Raw genomic sequence first — 19,532 nt, forward strand, 5'->3', positions numbered from 1 at the left:
ACAAGGTGGTCATAAGAGTCATTTTCTTACAGATAGGTTTATTAGTTTCTCAAAAATAATCCTTTTGCTTCATATTTTCCACTCCTAAAGCAAAACCCTTAGTACCCATGTAATATAGCAAACCAGCTAATAAATATACATGGTAATCACGATACACGCATTATCAAACCAAATCAAGACCAGCATAAATGATAACTGAGCGAGTACTTACTTACGGATGCAGCAGCTTCAGGATCACAGATGAAGCCTTGTATGCAGCTTCCTTGCATTCTAAACTACTGTTAAAATAAGCACCATTGTTTTATACTGACATGTAATGACAATCCCATGGCTTGCAGTGCGTTGCAAAATCAATCACAAAATTCTACTACTAGTCAAATATTTTCCATGTCTTTCAGACTGCCATAAATGGCCAAAAATGTTTAATACAAGCAATGATGAAAGAACTAAACTATGCAATAAAGGGCCCTCTCTATGAACAAGTTGGAAAGGGCCATTCCAGCACATTCTCCATCCATCATGAAACTGTCATAATTAAATACATATGCCCTTAAATCTCAGAAATTAGCACTCATTTGATCACGTTGCAAAAAAATCTGCTGTTGATTAGTATTTCAAACCTAAACAAATTACTAGACTTAATCTCATATTCAGATTCTTCCAAGCCAAGATTTAAACATGATTTCCACAATATCTGAATATGGTGTCCCAGTTGTAAACTTTTTACCTGTAAGCCTGTGCATGCAGACATGGAAATCAGTGTCAAAAAGACAAAATTATCAGTGGAAAAACCTTCAGAAATCTGTAATCAAGGCAACTACAAGTAGTGGTAGGCCTTGAATCAGTCCACTCCCAGAATAAATATTGATCAACAAAGTATCTTGGTGACTCGATGAGTTAATGGATCCCGCAAGTACCAAGCTCCTCAAGGTCATAGGAGACTTGACACAAGCACGTGCACACACACACATACCCCGACTCTGTGCCTGAATACCAAGATGATCTTTAATCAACGGATTTGAGTGATAGCTACCTTCTCTTGTATTTTGACACCCCAGACTTCATTTTGAGGGGGTAGAAGATGTGGGTCAGCAGTGAAAGTGGGTGGGTGGGCAAGATTCCTTAATAGAGGAAGCGTTGCAGGAGCAGAGGAATCATCATCACTGTCATAGTATCGTCCAGAATCCGGCCCAAGAGCTCTGAGGACCATGGCCAAAAGTAGGGAAAAGGCCTGAAGGATGCAAGGATTAATCATCACAGTTGGAAAATGCTTGGAAGAACTACAAAGCATTAAAGAGAAACAACGTACCTGTGCAGCCACAATCAACAAGCCTACCCACTTGCACATTTCAAAATTCGATCTTACAAATTCTTTGAACTCATCAAATCTCCCAGTGGGATCTTCAGGGAAATCCTGAAACCGGTGGTGGAAATCAATTTAAAAAGACAGTGACACATTAAGACCAGCAATTTCAATAACTTTTATGAGTACAAACAAGTTCCAATCATTTCTTTGGGACAAGAAACCCTAATCATATTGACCTAAGAACATTCTATGCCACTCTGGAGAAGGTACTTTTATGCATCCTAACGTCACTTAGTAGCAGGGCAGTCGTTGGTCTAAAATGGACAACAAGAAAGTTTGAGAAGTACCGCTTCCCAGTCTCGATTAAGAAATATGTCTGCAGTTATACCTGCCTCCAGCAGTATGAGCAAAAAGACGAATGCCATGTACTGTAAACCGGTCAAGGCCTCCAATTAACCTCTAGAAGATGAGATGTAACCATTATAACATGGACAAGAAAAGCTTGTGTTCATTTGATTATGATGTAAGCCACAACCTCCAATAAAAAAATGATATGTGTGGCACCTAGCTGGTGTTTCTTTCATAATTTTCCTCTTCTAACTTTTTTCCTCTTGCATTGCCAACATATGCTATCCCCAAACCACACGACACATGGATTCCAAAATCATAAAGTTATGCCCATTTCATATGATTCTATAATGTGCAGAAACTACAAACAACCCACAAGATAATTTTCTACTTCGTTAAACAAATCCAACACAATCAATGAAGTAAACTTTCCTTGCAGGAATCTTTGTGCCCAACACTCATCAGGAGAAAAGGACCTCCATTGTAAGCATTTGACAAAAAGTTCCACTTGATTCAGATTCAGAATTTATTCTGACAAAAGAAAACAGAAGCATATACAAAATTCACAAAAGAACACAAAGAAAAAGTCCTTAAAAGCACATACTTCGATAAAAGCTACAACAGTTCCTTCATCAAACTGAATGGTAAATCAACAGCCCAATAGAAACCCCTATCTACTTTGGAGAAGACATTTTCATAACATTTGCAATCAGATGAAAAGCACTAAGCAGTAAACAGCAAATTCATCCAAAAGATAAAACTGACAACTTTCGAATACTTATAATCTCATCAGAAGTTTCAGGGATGAAATTTGTTCATCATGATTCATGTAATATAAGGATACACAAGAGAGGCAATGGCCATTAGCAGTGTCAGCAGCAATATGCCCTGCACATGTAATCAAGCATAGGGATATCCCAAGGCCAAGAAAGGTGTAAATGAACCTGCATGATGAGGAAGACAAAGAAAAGAACAAAAAATCAAAACTTGCATTTTCAAGAAAGATAAAGTAAACAGGAACAACAAATAGGGAAACTCCCTTTATTAGCAGCATAGAATGTGCAGAAAACATGTTTCTACATTTACAAGACGACCTTTGAGGAATCAGAACTGGTTAAGATTCTATTATAATCTCCGTATTTCATGGATCACTCTTCTTCAAGCATGAAATTCCATAAATGTGCTTAATAACATACAAAGAACACCAAGCCACATCCCACTCATAAGAAGGAAATGGAGTTCTGTGGTTAATAGGTTAACACAGTTGCACTGCACTATATATTTTCATATATAGATGTTCCTGTTGAAGCATCTTCTTTCATACAACTACCTTAAATGACCAATAGGAAGAACATGATACAAGTCCCTTCTGGATATTTAGCAGAATATCTAATCAAAGATAGTTTTCCAAAATTTTATTTTCATTTCTGACAGAATAAGGAATGTTTAATTCACTGACAATAAGAATTAATGGCAAGATCAAGTTGGATGGGGTGATTGGGGTGGGTTGTGTTGGGGGGGGGCGGGGGGAAGTATGCAATCTAATCCAGCACCAGTTAAGTAGCCTGCCCTTCAAAAGATGAAATATTCCAAAGCATGCCACAAGAAGGCTAGCAACTTGGCAAAAACCATCACTGGAAGAGGTTCATTACCACAAAGTAAGTGTAACTTCATATTGTTAAATATATATATATATGTAATTCCTTTATATTGCCCAATAGGGGCATTTTGGTCTTTTTACTTATACAATTGGTTGTTTATTAAAAACAACTTATTCTTTTTTTTAAATTTTTATTTTTTTATTTTTTACCTTTTTTTATTTCTTCTTTTTGAACATTGGGGCCCCACTTTTGGAGTCGTTGGGAGCTCCCCAACGACTCCAAGAGTGGGGAGCTCCCAATGGCTCCCTCTCCTTTTTCTTGTATATATACAGGGGTGTTCTCCCTGTCAGAAATATCAGCCTGCAGATATTAGAGATGAGGTAAAGAACGAGAAGAGAGAGAGGAATAGTCGGCGCAATAGAGTTTTCCCTTTTTACTTAATATTTATAAGTGTTACAATACACTTTACACAGGTAATAAGAACTAATTACAAACATGCCACCGCTGGATCTCGAGGTGGATCGGGTCGGATCCATGATCCAAACTAACAGCCTCCCTCAAGTTGAGTATGGTCTTTGATCATGCTCAACTTGTCTTTGAGTGCCCAAAACTGATGAGTGGATAATCCTTTTGTAAAAATGTCAGCAACTTGCATATCTGACCTAACATATGCGGGTTCAATTTCTTTTTCTTCCACCTTTTGTCTAACAAAGTGTTGATCGATTTCGATATGCTTCGTGCGACAATGAAGAATGGGATTGAAGGCAATATTAATAGCACTCTGATTATCACAAAGAAGCATAGAGGACGAGATTGGTTCTTGTAATTCTTGCAGTAGGTGTCTCACCCACGTAACATCAGTTGTTCCTGCTGCCATTGCACGATACTCGGCTTCAGTACTAGATCGCGCCACTGCCTTTTGCTTCTTGCTACTCCATGTTACAACATTATTTCCGATAAGGATGCAATACCCTGAAACTGATCTGCGCTCATCAGGATCACCAGCCCAGTCCGCATCTGTGTAGGTGAATAGTCGATGTCCTGACGTATAAGATGTGTCTTTGTTATACATCAAACCATCTCCAATCGTACCCTTTAAATACCGAAGGATTCTTTTTACCGCTTCCATATGTGCATCTGTAGGAGCATGCATAAACTGAGAGGCCTGATTGACAGAGTATGCTATGTCAGGCCTAGTGAATGTTAAGTATTGTAACATCCCTACAACTCGGCGATACAAAGTAGGATCATGATAAGTAGTGCCTTCTTTAGCACTTAACTTATGATTTAGAAGACAAGGTGTGCTAATTGGTTTACAATTCTCCATCCCTGTAGCGAGGAGAATATCAATAGTGTACTTATGTTGGCTCAATGTAATAGTCTCATGTTGACTATCAACTTCCACACCCAAAAAATATCGCAAGCACCCCAAGACTTTCATCTTGAATTTAGCCATCAGCATAGACTTAACCCAAGATATGTGATCCTCATCACTCCCGGTAATAATGATATCATCAACATATATAAGCACCCAAACAATAGCTGAACCACTTTTGAAGATGAACAATGAATGGTCTAGAACACTTTTATTGAACCCATGACGCAGGATCTCTGTGGAAAAACTTTCAAACCAAGATCGAGAAGCTTGTTTTAATCCATAAAGAGAGCGTCGAAGTTTACATACCCAATTTGATGAATCATGCATGCTATATCCAAGTGGCTGCTCCATGTAAACTTTTTCCTTTAGTTCACCATGCAGAAAAGCATTTTTAACATCAAGTTGACTGAGTGACCATCCATGTTGTAATGCCAACGCAATGACAATCCTGACTGTGCCCAGTTTTACTACGGGGCTGAATGTTTCATCGTAGTCCTGCCCATATTGTTGTGTGAAGCCTTGTGCAACCAGACGAGCCTTATAGCGGTCAACACTGCCATCTGGTTTGTGCTTGATCTTGTACACCCATTTGGATCCTACAACATTCTTGTTATCTGGCCTTGGCACAATTTCCCATGTGTTGCATTCATGCAATGCTTCCATTTCCTCATTCATCGCCTCTACCCAGGCATGAGAATTTACAGCATCATGAAAGGCGGAAGGTTCTGTTTCTTTGGACACTCTGGTTAGAAATGTTTGAAAATCCAAAGAGAAATTGTTATAACTTACCCAGCGATCTATAGGATGTCTAACTCGAGTGGAATGTCGTAGAGGAGTCTCAGCATTGATTGGGTGAGTTCTACGAGAATAAACAAGACCAGAAAAACGTGAGGATGTTGTTGTAGGAAGAATGTCTTCCATATGTGGTTCCACATCAAAAGTATAGGGTTCATTGTCTGTCAATAAAGATGAATCCTCATGAGGCAACGAGTCATATAAAAGTGAGTCACTTAGCCAAGGATCATAACTGTCTTGTGTATCTGTGGAAGATGAACCCAGAGTGTCAAAATTGTCATCATCAAAAACAACATTTCTGGATACCCGAATTTTGCCTGTATGAGGATCATAACACCTGTATCCCTTATAGTCATCTGCATACCCAAGGAACTTGCACTGTATAGCTCTGTCTTGAAACTTATTTCTCAATGAATGATCAATATGAACATAACATACACAACCAAAAGGATGTAGTTCTTCATATGATGGATGACAATTATAAAGAACAAAATACGGAGAATTATCTTCAAGGATGGTCATGGGCAACCTGTTGATAACGTAAACAGCTGTGTGGAAAGCCTCGGTCCAAAGGGAAAAAGGAATGCCCACAGTATGCATCATGCTCAAGGTTGTTTCAACAATATGCCTGTGCTTTCTCTCAGCAACTCCATTTTGTTGAGGGGTATGAGGGCAAGAAATGTTACGTGTAATGCCATGTTCCTTCAAATATTCACTAAAATCATGGGATATGTATTCTCCTCCCCCATCACACTGGAAATATACAACATTGGTATTGAATTGGTTTTGGACTAGTGCATGAAACTGTTTGAACAACTTGAAAACTTCATGTTTGTTTTTCATGAAGTAAATCCAACTAAAACGAGTGTAAGAATCAAGAAAGAGTACATAGTATCGAGATCCAGAAAGAGAAGCAGTGGGCGCAGGACCCCAAACATCTGAGCATATAATTTCAAAAGGCTTTGTTGCTCTTTTATTGATACTATGAAAAGGAAGGACATGACTTTTGCATAAATGACAACTTGGACATTTTGACTCTAAACTGACTGCGGGTATTAGACCTTTAGCAGACAACTTGTCAAGAAAGACTTGACTACAATGACCCAAACGAAGATGCCATAAGTTTGGCTTATTAAGTTTCAAGACTCTAGATGAAGAACTATGATCTGTGGATCGACTCAAAAATGTTGGAAAGGAAGGAGCTGAAGAAGCCACGGCTACGGAAGACGACGTCTTCAAAGGCACATGAGATTCTTCAAAGACGTACATGTTCCCGCGCCGTTCACCTTCAGGGAGCGTCTTCTTGGTGTGAAGATCCTTAAGATAAACAGAAGGAGTAAATTCAACAGAATAATTTGTTTCATCAACTAATTTAGACACAGATAGAATATTCTTTTGAATAGCAGGTGTGAGTAAGACATTTGACAAGGGTAATTGAGATTCAGGCAAAGAAAGGGAGACATTTCCAGTGTGAGAGATGGGGTGGTGAGATCCATCTCCTATGACTATAGTGTCATTTCCAGTGTAAGGAGTCAAGTGAGTAAATTACCTGCATCAGAAGTAACGTGTGCTGCTGCCCCTGAATCAATATACCATATACCTTCCTCATTTTGGCGCAAGTTCATCTGATTGAAAGTAGTCATAAGGATATTTTGTACGTCTTGTGGAAGAACTTGTCCCTGAGGAGTACGGGCAACCTGATGAATGGCCTTCTGCCCTGACCTACTATCTGGCCTCCCTGATTTGTTCCGGTTCTGAGGATTGTACCAGCAGTTTGCTTTAACATGTCCCCGTTTGTTGCATAGAAAACAAGTAGGAACACGTCCTCCTCGTGGTACACTGCTTGAACCAATACCTCCTCCACCTGGTGTAGGCAGTAATCCTCCTCTGTTCATAGATGTTCCATTGGGGCGAGGGAGAGTAAATGAAACCCCTGTTTGAATAGGCGTATGTGTCATCATCACAGGATGAGCATCCTCTGACACGTGTTCCTGATTTAAACTGACCTCATATTGCAAAAGCTTAGATTGAAGATCATCAAAACATGGAAGGACTTAAACAACCTGGAGTGCCGTGCAGAACATGCGATATTCAGGTCCAAGACTACCTAATACCTGTTGTACCATATCCTTATTTGATACAGGACTTCCGATGGCAGCTAACTGATCTGTAATCACTCTGACATCCCCCATGAACTCTGTAATGGATTTGTTTTCTTTTCGCATGGATTGGAATTTCCACTTGAGTTGCAAAACCCGAGATTCGGAAACCTGAGAAAAAGAATGAGCTAGTCCATTCCACAACTCGGCAGCGGATTGGTCATCAAAGATAGTTTGTAAAACACGATCAGAAAGTGTGGAGGTTATGTAAGCAACTAATGTCTGATCCTGTTGTACCCATATGTCATAAGCTGGATTGGTGCTTCGAAGTTGACTCACCTTCCCGTCTTCACCTGTTATTTCCTGCATGATATGTGTAGGTGGGGCGGGCGATCGTCCATCTAGATGCCCATAAAGACCATGACTGCGAATAAAAGGCACAATTTGGCGTTTCCAAAGCAAATAGTTATCATGTGATAACTTGTGGGTCATGAGGTGAGTAAGAAAACTAGGGTTCAATTTGGAATCCATAGATTTTATGAAGAATGAGAGAACAAACTGTATTTAACAGTGTATTAAGAGAAGAAGAACAGCAATACTGTGTGTGCTGAAAATGATATTAGCAACACATTGCACAGAAATATAATGACGTGTAATCCAGAAAATAATTTTCACACACACACGTTATTCAAAAAAAAAATTCAATGTTGTGTAACGTGTGAACCAGGAATAGCAATGTTGTGTACACAGAGAAATAGCAATGTTGTGTGCACAGAAAACCAACAATGTTGTGTAACGTGTGAGCCAGAAACAGAATTTGAAAAGAGAAGGAATCGAAATATGAATAAGGATGCTCAAAACTGGGATGCGTGAAATCAGATTAAGAAAAAAGAACAGACAGAGAAATAGGGATACGTGAAACTGGGATGATGCGTGAAACTGCGTGAAATAGGGATACGTGAAACTATGTGAAATCAGAAGATAAACTGGGATGATGCGTGAAACTGCGTGAAATAGGGATACGTGAAACTGTGTGAAATCAGAAGATCAGAAATAGATTTAAGAAAAAGGAATAGAGAAAGCCTACGTCCTTTCACGCACTGGTCCTTATAGGCCTTCCAGATGATCGATTTTCGCGCCTGTGCTCTGATACCATGTCAGAAATATCAGAAATATCAGCCTGCAGATATTAGAGATGAGGTAAAGAACGAGAAGAGAGAGAGGAATAGTCGGCGCAATAGGGTTTTCCCTTTTTACTTAATATTTATAAGTGTTACAATACACTTTACACAGGTAATAAGAACTAATTACAAACATGCCACCGCTGGATCTCGAGGTGGATCGGGTCGGATCCATGATCCAAACTAACACTCCCTTCATTTGTATAGAGTTCTCTCACTCATATTCTCAATAATATTTTTTTTTTTGCCTTTTGGCATTATCCCTTTGTGGATTTATGTGTGTGCACTTAAAGTGCTTGTATACTCTCTTTGTTTTTGTCCATTGTTGGACTTGTAAGTGTTCTACACTTGATATTTGTATTTTCACTTACTTCATTACACATATAACGGCATGCTTTTGCCTCATAGCCCCCTTGAAGGAACAATTGATGGCCTTCTAGCTGCTCTTCTTGCAAAAACACAAAGTCTGTCATTGCTAAAGGAAAAGATGCAAATAGCAGGAGAACAATAATGAATGTGATAACAAGAAAAGGGGACAAAGAGGGATCCCCTTAAACCACATTATTTCATGAGACTAAAACCTACAGCCACCCAAATAAAAATTCGCTGAATTCCTAGGTGCGTCAAACCACCACCATTCTTCTCGCATTGCAGTGATTGCATCAATTCAGAAGTATCCACAACAAACTCAATGTGGAATAGACCATTGCAAGTTTCTCCAAAATGCAACTATCAGAGATGTTCATAACTAGAAAACATCTGCCAGACAAACACAAAATGCATCAAATGGAGAATACATTTCATGAGTTGTCAACAGTTCAGCAGAGTGAGTTCTACAATTATACGAACACTAGTTCGTGTATGTGGTTGCCATAAGGATCACAAACAGAAGAACATAAAGAAAAAGAGAAAGAGATACAAGCTTTGCTAAAAGACATGGAACCATTTTACAGTATTATGTTGCCCCACTACGTGGTAGGCAAGAACACAATCAGTAGTCACACAAAGGCTTTACATAGTGACTCAAGAACAATGCTAAGATAACTCTATTTCTCGTCTATATGCATATGTAGCCATCGATCATAAAGAGATACAGACGACCCATCAAATAGCATGAGTTAATACAGACTCGGAGAGTAGAGAATGCAAACTCGACCCCAGCGCTGCTATTATGCATGGCAATTCTGGGGAAAAGAAACCTCTTCAGCATAACGAACATCAAAGTTTTGCAAAGAGATAACTTCATTGCAAAACGAATTCTTCACTACGTTTCCGAACAAACGCTTACGCAATTTGCATCGTTATCAAATAGAAACCCCCCACCCCCAAAAAAAAAAAAAGAGAGAGAAAATTAATCTGTTTCACCGAAAAAGGAACAAACAAAAAAGCAAGAACCAACCAATTCTCTACAGATGAATATTAAAAATCCTTCATTGGCGAAGAAAGCAACGACCGAATTACCCAAAATATTAGATTGCATAGTACAGGGGGAAAAAACTTAGAACCAAAATCAAGGCTCAATTCAGATTTCTCACAACTGTTGAAAACACACAACTCTCAGAAGGAAACAATTCATCATCCCGACTTGGTTGTAAATCAATCAATCAAAAAAAGAAGAAGAAGAAAGTCTTGCAAGAAGAGATGGAAACGATGCAAAAAAGCCTCTTTGTTCTTTCCTATTTTTTTTCCTTCTTACCATGGAGCAGGCGATTGGAAGAGGTTGAGCGAGGGGTCTTGGAGGTGGGAGTTCCAAAGCCTGATCATCCAGAGGGAGTAGAGGATCATGGCGATCCCCGCCATCCCTATGATTGAATTCAACAGTTTGAACATGGATTGAATGCAACTCCTCAGAACCCTCATCAATCTCCTCCCTCACTTATGCCTGCCAGAAGAAGGAGGAGGAGTTCGAAGGAAGACAAAAACAAGAAAATGAAAACCAAAGGTATATATATCTCTTCCTGAACAAAAACTAAAGAAACTATTTTTTTTTTATTCTTTGGGAAGGTGACGTCACGTGTGTGAGGGTGAGACAGGTGATTTTGATAGATCGAATGAACGGGAGGGAATCGAACTGAACAAAGGCTCTGTTTGGGAACTAGTAGCTGGCATGGATTTGGCAGCTACCATGTGATTGGCGTTTAGTTAACCAGATGGGCCGGATTTTTTCATGTTTTATGGTTTTACATGTGAATTATCGGACTTGTATCGTTTGGCCAACGATTCAGGTGAATCGGGCGATATCGATTCTCAAGTAAATCGTTCTGAATTACCCAAAAATTAATTAAAAATATTAAGCCTCAATCAAAACGTGACATGTGTTAAAGCTACTAAAATAATATTTTAATAATATTAAAAAATAATTTTAAGCCATTTTTTACATTTATTAAAAAATAGCCTATTCAGGTTAATATCGTATCTATGGAGATACGATACGTGTCAGCCGATTCAGGCCAATACGCACCGATACAAAACTGGTTTTAACTCACAGTTAACTTGGGTTAAATGGAGTGAGGTCACGGTAGGCTCTTATTTAAGGGTTCATTGAAAATGTTGAGCTCGTATTTGGCTTTTAGAATCAGTTGGACTATTAAACATAGTGACAAATTATCGCGCGAATTTATCCTAAAGTTAAAAATGGTAATTTCTTACGATATTTTTAATTTCTCGCAATTTTTTCATTAAAAACGTAAATATTGCATTTTAAATACGATATTTATGTCTTTATCAGTTATTTATCTGCTGTAACAGGAGCTCCCTTTGATGACGCAGCCTTTGACATCGTCTGCTGTCGTCGGAGCACCCCCTTTTGTTGTCTACTATCGTCAGAGCGTATGCGGAGTGCCGAAGTACCCCTTTTCGTCGTCTACTATCATCGAAGCATAGTCGAAGCACCGTTATCACCATCGACTGCATCTACCTTCAAGGTGTTTCTCCTCCACTGTCGGATTAGCAAAACTTGTGTTCTTTGGGTGAGTTCCATGTAAGGTTTTATTATGGGAAAAAATCGATTTTCGTTATGTAAATTTGAATGTTAAATCTTACAACTGGTTATACTATTCATTCTAGATAGCACCTATTTTCATACTAAAACAAATTGATTTGTACATATCCACTTTCTAGGCATCGAAAAATAGTTAGCACGATTTGTTCTTATGAAGGCCAAACACTACAACGATATGTACTTATTAGGGCTAAATTTCTACAACGATTTATAAGTTTGAATTTAGCAATGATTTATGCATTTAATGCAGTAACGATTTGTTCGATGCATCAACGATTTATACATTTCAAGCAGTAGCGATTTAGCCGATTTATGATTTATGATTCATGATTTATACATTTAAAGCAGCCACAATTTATACATTTAATGCAGTAGCGATTTATGATTTACAACGATATGTACTTATGAAGGGTTCAATTTCTATAATGATTTGTGGTTAAATTTATGTGTTGTGCAGGTTAGCAATGACTACAATTCTCAAGACAAGAAAGCCTTTGTTGTTGGAGAGGATGACTCTCATAGAAATCATCTGCCAATCCGATATATATGAGGGTTATGTAAAGTACCAAAATATAATGAACATTGAGAATGAAAAAGATAGGAACAAATTGTTAGATATTTAGTATGTGGAGCCTGATCTATCAGATATTAATGTTGAAGAAGAAGAAAGATGGCAAAGAGAAGAAAGAGCAAAGGAAGGAGGAGGAGAATGAAAACTACGCGCACTTATGAGACAAAAGGATTTCTTCTTGCCATGCAAAATTAAATCTACATGCACATCATTCTTCATGTTATTTGTCATGATCGTCAGTTGCATCGCACTATACTATGCATCGAGTTGTTATTTACTTTGCTAATAAAATAAATGACTTATCGTTATTTATGATAGTGATTCACGTGACAGCGATTTGATGAAAGCTACAACACTGTGAAGTGATTTCATTTTTAATCGCTAAATGAACAGCGATTTGAATACGCAAATTGCCACCACAATCACACAACAATGTAAATGTCATACACACACATTTCAATATCATAATACAAATATCTTATAAATTGACACTAGCAAACACATAATATGTTACAAATCGATATACATATAGCATAATATATTACAAATTGATACAAAAATCCAGCATAATAGCTTACAAATCGATATTGACAAACAAAACAATATCTCTCAAATCGATAGTGTGTTACTACAACCACGATTTGCGTTATACTATTCCAATATTTTCTATACAAAGCCAAATTGTTGTGGCCGACATATACATCATTTCGTAAATCACATAAATCGTCAACCAAAATCCAGGACTCATAAGGCATATCGATTTTTTACAAGGAGCGGGATGTGAAACGACGTTTACTGATGAAGCCCAAACATTACAATGATATGTACTTCTGAAGGGTGTGATTTCTACATTGATTTGAAGCAGCGATTTGTACGTTTAATGCAAGAATGATTTATACGTTTGATGAAATAGCGATTTATACTTGTTGACAATAGCGATTCACGTAATAGCTATTTAATTACAGGTACGAAGCTTTGAAGCAATTTCTATAGAAATCGCTAAATGTGCAACGATTGGAACGCGCAAATGACCACCTAATGTCGCTACAATGTTAATTCCTTACACACAGTTTTCAATTACATACTATAATATGTAACAAATCGACACTAGAATACACTTAATATTTTACAAATCGATACATATATCCCATAATATATTACTATACCTAACCCTATACCCTAATCCTAAACCCATAATATATTACTAAACCCTAAACCCATAATATATTACTAAACCCTAAACCTTAAACCCTAAACCCTTAATATATTACTAAACCCTAACCTTAAACCCTAAACCCTAACCCTTAATATATTACAAAACCCTAACGCTAAACCTTAAACCCTTAATATATTACTAAACCTTAAACCTTAAACCTTAAACCCTAAACCTTAAACCTTAAACCTTAAACCTTAAACCTTAAACCTTAAACCTTAAACCTTAAACCTTAAACCTTAAACCTTAAACCTTAAACCTTAAACCTTAAACCTTAAAACCTAAACCCTCGATTTATATGTTGATTCTGTATATCGATTTATAAGTTGTCAACAGGAATTTTTATATCGATTTGTATGATATTTGATCATCGATTTGCGTTATACTATGACAATATTTTCATAACAAAGGCAAATCGATTAAACATTATAACGAATTTTAAGATATCAATAGGAATTTCCATATCGATTTAAGATAATGTTTTGATTCTTAATATCAATTTAAGATATTGTTTTCATTCTAAATATCGATGTTTAAGATATCAATACGAATTTCCAAATCGATTTAAGATATTGTTCTGAATCTTAGTATTGATTTCTATGTTGATTCTCAATATCGATTTACAATATTGTTTTTATTCTTTATATTGATTTAAGATATTGTTTTGATTCTAAATATCGATTTTTAAGATATCAATACGAATTTTCAAATCGATTTAAGATATCGTTCTGAATCTTAATATTGATTTATATGCTGATTCTTGATATCGATTTAAGATATTATTTTGATTCTTAATATTGATTTCTATCATGATTATGTATATCGATTTATAAGCTATCAACAGGAATTTTCATATCGATTTGTGGCTGACAAAGACGTCATTGCGTCAACTGCCTAAAATGTGAGCCGCTTAAAGGTATATATTATTTTATTATAAAATCTTTGTCGGATCCCATAAGCATTAAACTCCTCTGCTATAAAAGGAGATCCTCGCAATATTACCCCATAAATGTTCCACGAAAAATCTAATGTTTTGTCTTCTTCCCTGAAGCACCCTTTGTCGTCTCAGTGAATTTTTGTGTTGTGCAAGTTACCAATGGCTTACATTCGTAAGGGAAGAAATACTTCATCCTTAGAGGGAAAATCTCTTGACAAAATTATCGAACAGTATGCTTTGTATGAGAAATTATAAGTGTACTATAAAATAATGATGATTGAGAATGATAAAGAAAGTGAGCAATTGCTGGTAAAGTATAGAGCGGAGCCTAATCCGTCAGATATTGAAGATGATGATCCAACAAAGAATGATGAGAAAGAAGTACAGATGAAAAAGAAGAAGTGATGATGAAGAGAAGCAAAAGGAAAGGAAGGAGGAGGATAATGAAAAAAAGCAAAGAAAATCAAGGCAAAAGAAGGAGGAGGCGGACGATAGGGAAAAGCAAAAGAAGAATAAGGAGAATGAGGAAGAAAAGCGAAGGCAAAAAGAGGAGGAGGAAGAGGAGAAGGAAAGACAAAGGAAGAATAAAGAGAAGGAGGAAGAGAAGCGAAGGCAGAAGAAGGAGGAAAGGGAGAGGAAAAAGCAAAGGAAGAATAAGAGGAGGAAGAAAAGCGAAGGCAAAAGAAGGATGAGGAGAAGGAAAAGCAAAGAAAGAATAAGGAGAAGGAGGAAGAGAAGCGAAGGCAATTGAAGAAGAGGAAGGAGGAGGAACAAAAGCAATGACCGTTGAAAAAGGAGTAGGAGGAAGAGAAGCAAAGACAAGTGAAGAAGGAAGGAGAATAGCAAATGAAGCAGATTCGGGATGAGAAAGAGAAGGAAAAGCAAAGGAAGGAGAAGGAGGACGAGGAAGAGAAGGAAAGACAAATGAAAAAGAAGGAAGACGAGAAAGAGAAGGAAAGGCAAAGGAAGGAGGAGGACGAGGAAGAGAAGGAAAGAGAAAGGAAGGAAAAGGAGGACGAGGAAGAGAATGAAAGTGAAAGGAAGAAGAAAGAGGAAGAGAAGGAAAAACAAAGGAAGGAGAAGGAGGACGAGGAAGAGAAAGAAAGAGAAAGGAAGAAGCAGGAGGAGAAAGAGAATGAAAGGGAAAGAAAAAAGCAGAGGATGGACGTGAAAGAGCGAAGGAAGGAAGAAGTACAAAAGCAGAGGAAGGGAGGGGATAAAGAGGAGAGAAGTGTGACAAAGGTACATTAATCGCTACTGAATATCACGATGTACTATTGTAGGTATTATTATGTATAGTGCTTACTCTGTATATGAATAGTGATTACTTTGTATATTGATTACTGTTATAGTGATTACTATGTATAGCGATTACTGCGATAGATATTACTATGTATAGCGATTAATTGTGATTTGATATTTTGTGTTACAGGCAGGTCAAAAGACAAGCAGAGCAGCAGGTGAAAAACTGAAGGGCGATGTATATGGCATGTAATTTTGTCATGGTTTAGAAAGCTGAGTGAATATCAGAATGACCGATTACGAAATATGCACTTCGGCGGCCTTCTGAATCAACATTATTTTGAAAATTGTTGGAACACCATGACCCACCTGGTCAATAAGTGGAACCATAAGACAAACATGTTTCAATTTGGGGGGTTTTGAGATGACCATGACCCTAGAAGATGTGGCACGGATTACGGGTTTCAAGTGCCATGAAAGTGTTGTCCTAACAAGGGATTCAAACTATAACCCAAGGGACAATTGCACGACCCTTCTAGGAATGTCGATGGAGGAATGACATGAGTGTATTTCTGGTGGAGGCAATTCCTCAATGATGAAAGTTTATTTTTTTCGTAATAAATGAGAATGTCGGTCCACTGCATGTGCATCTGAAGCAACTAACCAAGAGTTGCGCGGCTTCCTTCTTTATTTTTTTGGACTTACTTTATTTTTCGATTGTTCTGGTTCGAAAACAATTTACTTGTGGTTGTAGTTCCTGGAAGACTTAGATGAAGTCGAAAACTAGGCATGGGGTGTTGCTATGCTCGCACACTTGTATAGTCAACTTTACCGTGCGAGTAATGGTATGAAAACCTTTGGGGGGGGTTGGCCATTTGATTAGGTATTTGTTTATTAAATATTTAGTACTTAGAAAATAAGCCCGTTGAAGGTTGTAGTCTTACTAATATATTATTTTTGTAGGTCTGAACATGGGGGCATATTGTCGCCTTGCGTCCTTAGTGTGGCCTTGCGGTTTGTGGTTTTCTCAAGATCAGACAGTGGGCTTCAATAAATGTCAATGAGGAAAATGCTCAGTTCATTTTAGATGGGCTGCAATTAAATGAGGTAAATGGTTTAAAATCGTTGTAATGTTTAGTATTCTTAAGTAATCATTACTTTAAGATTTTCTCTTCTTTAGTATAAATCGTTATCTCTTTAGCATCTTTCATTAGCATAAATCGTTGTAATGTTTAGCATTCTTAAGTAATCATCATTTTATGATTTTGTCATCCTTAGTACAAATCGTTATATCTTTAACGTCTAACTTTTATTAGCGTAAATCATTATAATGTTTAGCATTCTTAAATAATCATCGCTTTAGGATGTCTTCCTTAGTACAAATCGTTATCTCCTTAGCATCTAACTTTCATTAGCATAAATCGTTATAATGTTTAGCATTCTTAATTAATCATCGCTTTAGGATTTTATCTTCTTAGTACAAATCGTTATCTCTTTAGCATCTAACTTTCATTAGCGTAAATTGTTATAATGTTTAGCATTCTTAAGTAATCATCACTTTAGGATTTTGTCTTTCTTAGTACAAATCGTTATCTCTTTAGCATCTAACTTTCATTAGCGTAAATCGTTATAATGTTTAACATTCTTAAGTAATCATCGCTTTAGGATTTTGTATTCCTTAGTACAAATCGTTATCGTATTCAACATTTTGCATAAATAATTATGTCTATATCTAAACCACAATCTCGATTATACAGGTTGTTTGGAGACCCTGTGGAGATGGGAAGGATGAGGACAAAGAAGTTGTTGTTGTGGCTGCGAGACTGTCTGTCTGTGATATTTGGCTCTTTAGCAAATATGAAGCTGAGTTACAACATGATAATCGAGTACTCCTACAAGCTGGCTTGGGACAGTCGGTACCAAAAGTGTTTGTGCTATTGAGAAGGAAGATGAATAGTGGTGGGACCAGGAACGTGAACTGGCACGAACGCTTCAGGAAACAATTGGATAGCTGGAACAAAGAAGGTGTTCGTGTCATACCATATGATTATAAAGAATGATAATATGACCCCAACTATTTTAAACAATATTGGCAACCCATGCATCTAAATTGACAAATTGAGGAGAAGCAACTTGAAAGTAAGGACGCTCTTGTCCCTGATCATGTCGTCTTCTAGCATAGACGTAACGTCCCTCGTGTCCCTTTGTCACTTTTTGTGATTCCCTCTATTGCAGTACATGATAATAAGCAAACACTGCTCCTGAAGGAGAATGTATCATCCGACAAAAGGTTAACGATGTTGGAGAGGGAGAATAAGGAGTTACGAAAGGACGTGCAGAATTTAAGGAGACAAATTAGGTCACTGGTTGAGATTATTACCAATGGGTTTAATAAGTTCAAGGGAAAGAATAGGTCACTGTTATCATTGCAAAATTTTACTTTTGCAAGTCAAACTGACATTTGAAAATGTTTTTGAAAATAACTCACCTCATTTTAAAATGCAGGATAATTTTGAGAATGAGACTCGTCTGTCGGTACGAGGTTCAACCATTCCTGACACCATAACCAGGGGTAATCAAACCAAGGATCAATCCAGTGTTTTGCTTTGCTCAACTTATCTAAATTGATGTTTTATTCCTAAATGCACAAAGAATCAGACATGTGCTATGAATTTCTGAAAATGCAGATTTGAAAACATGATGTTTGCTTCGAATAATTGAAAATACTTGGAAAAGGGGACACTTTGAAAATCATGAATTACATTTGGAAAATATTTCTGAAGAAAAGGAAAATTGATTTCTGAAGAAATTCTGAGGTTTGGAGAAAATTGATTTTGAGAAAATACAAATAACTTTGAGAAAAGTTGGTTTTTGTTGAGATTGAATTGGAAAACATCAAAAGGTATGGGCGTGTAGCCTTGTGAAAACTATTTATGATGCGGTCTAACTTAGATGATGCATGAATGCTATTTTGTGAAAATAATTTTTTTGAAGAAATTTTGAGAAAATTATTTGAAAAAGGGATTTTAGGTGCCTTATAGAATTTTAACGAAGTAAATTTGCCTCATATCCCTAACTATGGCCACAAATATGGATTGAATATAACCCATTTGATTCTAAAAAGGAGAAAAATGTTTAAAAAACTTTAAAATATGCAATGGTTTTTTAAGATAGCCTAAGAGTGTAGGCCATTTGTGGCTTAGAAAAAGATGATAAATCTCGGTTTCGTTCGTATTCTAACTATGGCCATAAATACGAAACCCACCGAGTTTATCAACACCTTAGAAGCTAGTGCATGTGTTATTCATGTAGACCATGGTGAATTTGAATATGCATGAATCATCATTCATCACACATTAACATTATTGAAAAATAAAACTATATGCAATGCAATCATATTCTAAGCAGGAAAAGTAAATTCTTATTCCAAATTTATATTTAATTTATATCACTAATTTAATTTAAATAAATAAAAATAAAAGAAAATATAGTCTTGATTATCCCTACAAAACTAGAAAACTTGTTAGTGAAAATATGTTAGCTTTTCTGAATTTACCCAATAATATATAGAAATTACTAGATTTATCCGGATATAAGCCCTTTTCCATGTTTTTTTGAGATAAACATAATAAAATATGATATAAAATTGAAGAAATCATAAGGATAAATAGCTTTTAAATTCAGAATTTAGAGAAAAATGACAAAAATACCCCTACAAACAAGACTATGGCCTTCAAACGAGGGTCTTCACAAAAGATTTTTGTAAAACTTTAAATTTATGGCTCAAATATATTCAAATAAATACCAAATCGGGTGTGAAGTACCATAGCATAATTATAAACATGATCAAATATTAAAAA

General features: G+C 36.7%; 1 protein-coding gene across 1 annotated transcript; it reads right to left on the minus strand.

Moving 5' to 3' along the window:
- Positions 1-381: 381 nt before the first annotated feature.
- LOC149818739 (tetraspanin-19-like) lies at positions 382-10,647 on the minus strand. Its single transcript, XM_089985686.1, has 6 exons — positions 10,405-10,647; positions 2,499-2,598; positions 1,654-1,734; positions 1,310-1,414; positions 1,034-1,231; positions 382-735 (listed from the first exon to the last, which is right to left on the minus strand). Exons 1-6 carry the CDS (start codon positions 10,566-10,568, stop codon positions 724-726), a joined length of 660 nt encoding a protein of 219 aa, XP_089841812.1. The 5' UTR covers positions 10,569-10,647; the 3' UTR covers positions 382-723.
- Between the last annotated feature and the right edge of the window lie 8,885 nt (positions 10,648-19,532).

Source organism: Nuphar pumila, chromosome 13 (assembly GCF_984573655.1).
Source record: "Nuphar pumila chromosome 13, dmNupPumi1.hap1.1, whole genome shotgun sequence".
NCBI lineage: Eukaryota > Viridiplantae > Streptophyta > Magnoliopsida > Nymphaeales > Nymphaeaceae > Nuphar > Nuphar pumila.

What these genes read in the sequence shown, in the direction of transcription:
- LOC149818739 (XM_089985686.1), bottom strand. Translation starts at nt 10,568, where the DNA reads ATGAGGGTTCTGAGGAGTTGCATTCAATCCATGTTCAAACTGTTGAAT. An exon ending in ATGGCCATTGCCTCTCTTGT is followed by an intron (nt 1,735 to 2,498) that starts GTATCCTTATAT and finishes ACCGGTTTACAG; the next exon opens with TACATGGCATTCGTCTTTTT. An exon ending in TTAATCGAGACTGGGAAGCG is followed by an intron (nt 1,415 to 1,653) that starts GTACTTCTCAAA and finishes CACCGGTTTCAG; the next exon opens with GATTTCCCTGAAGATCCCAC.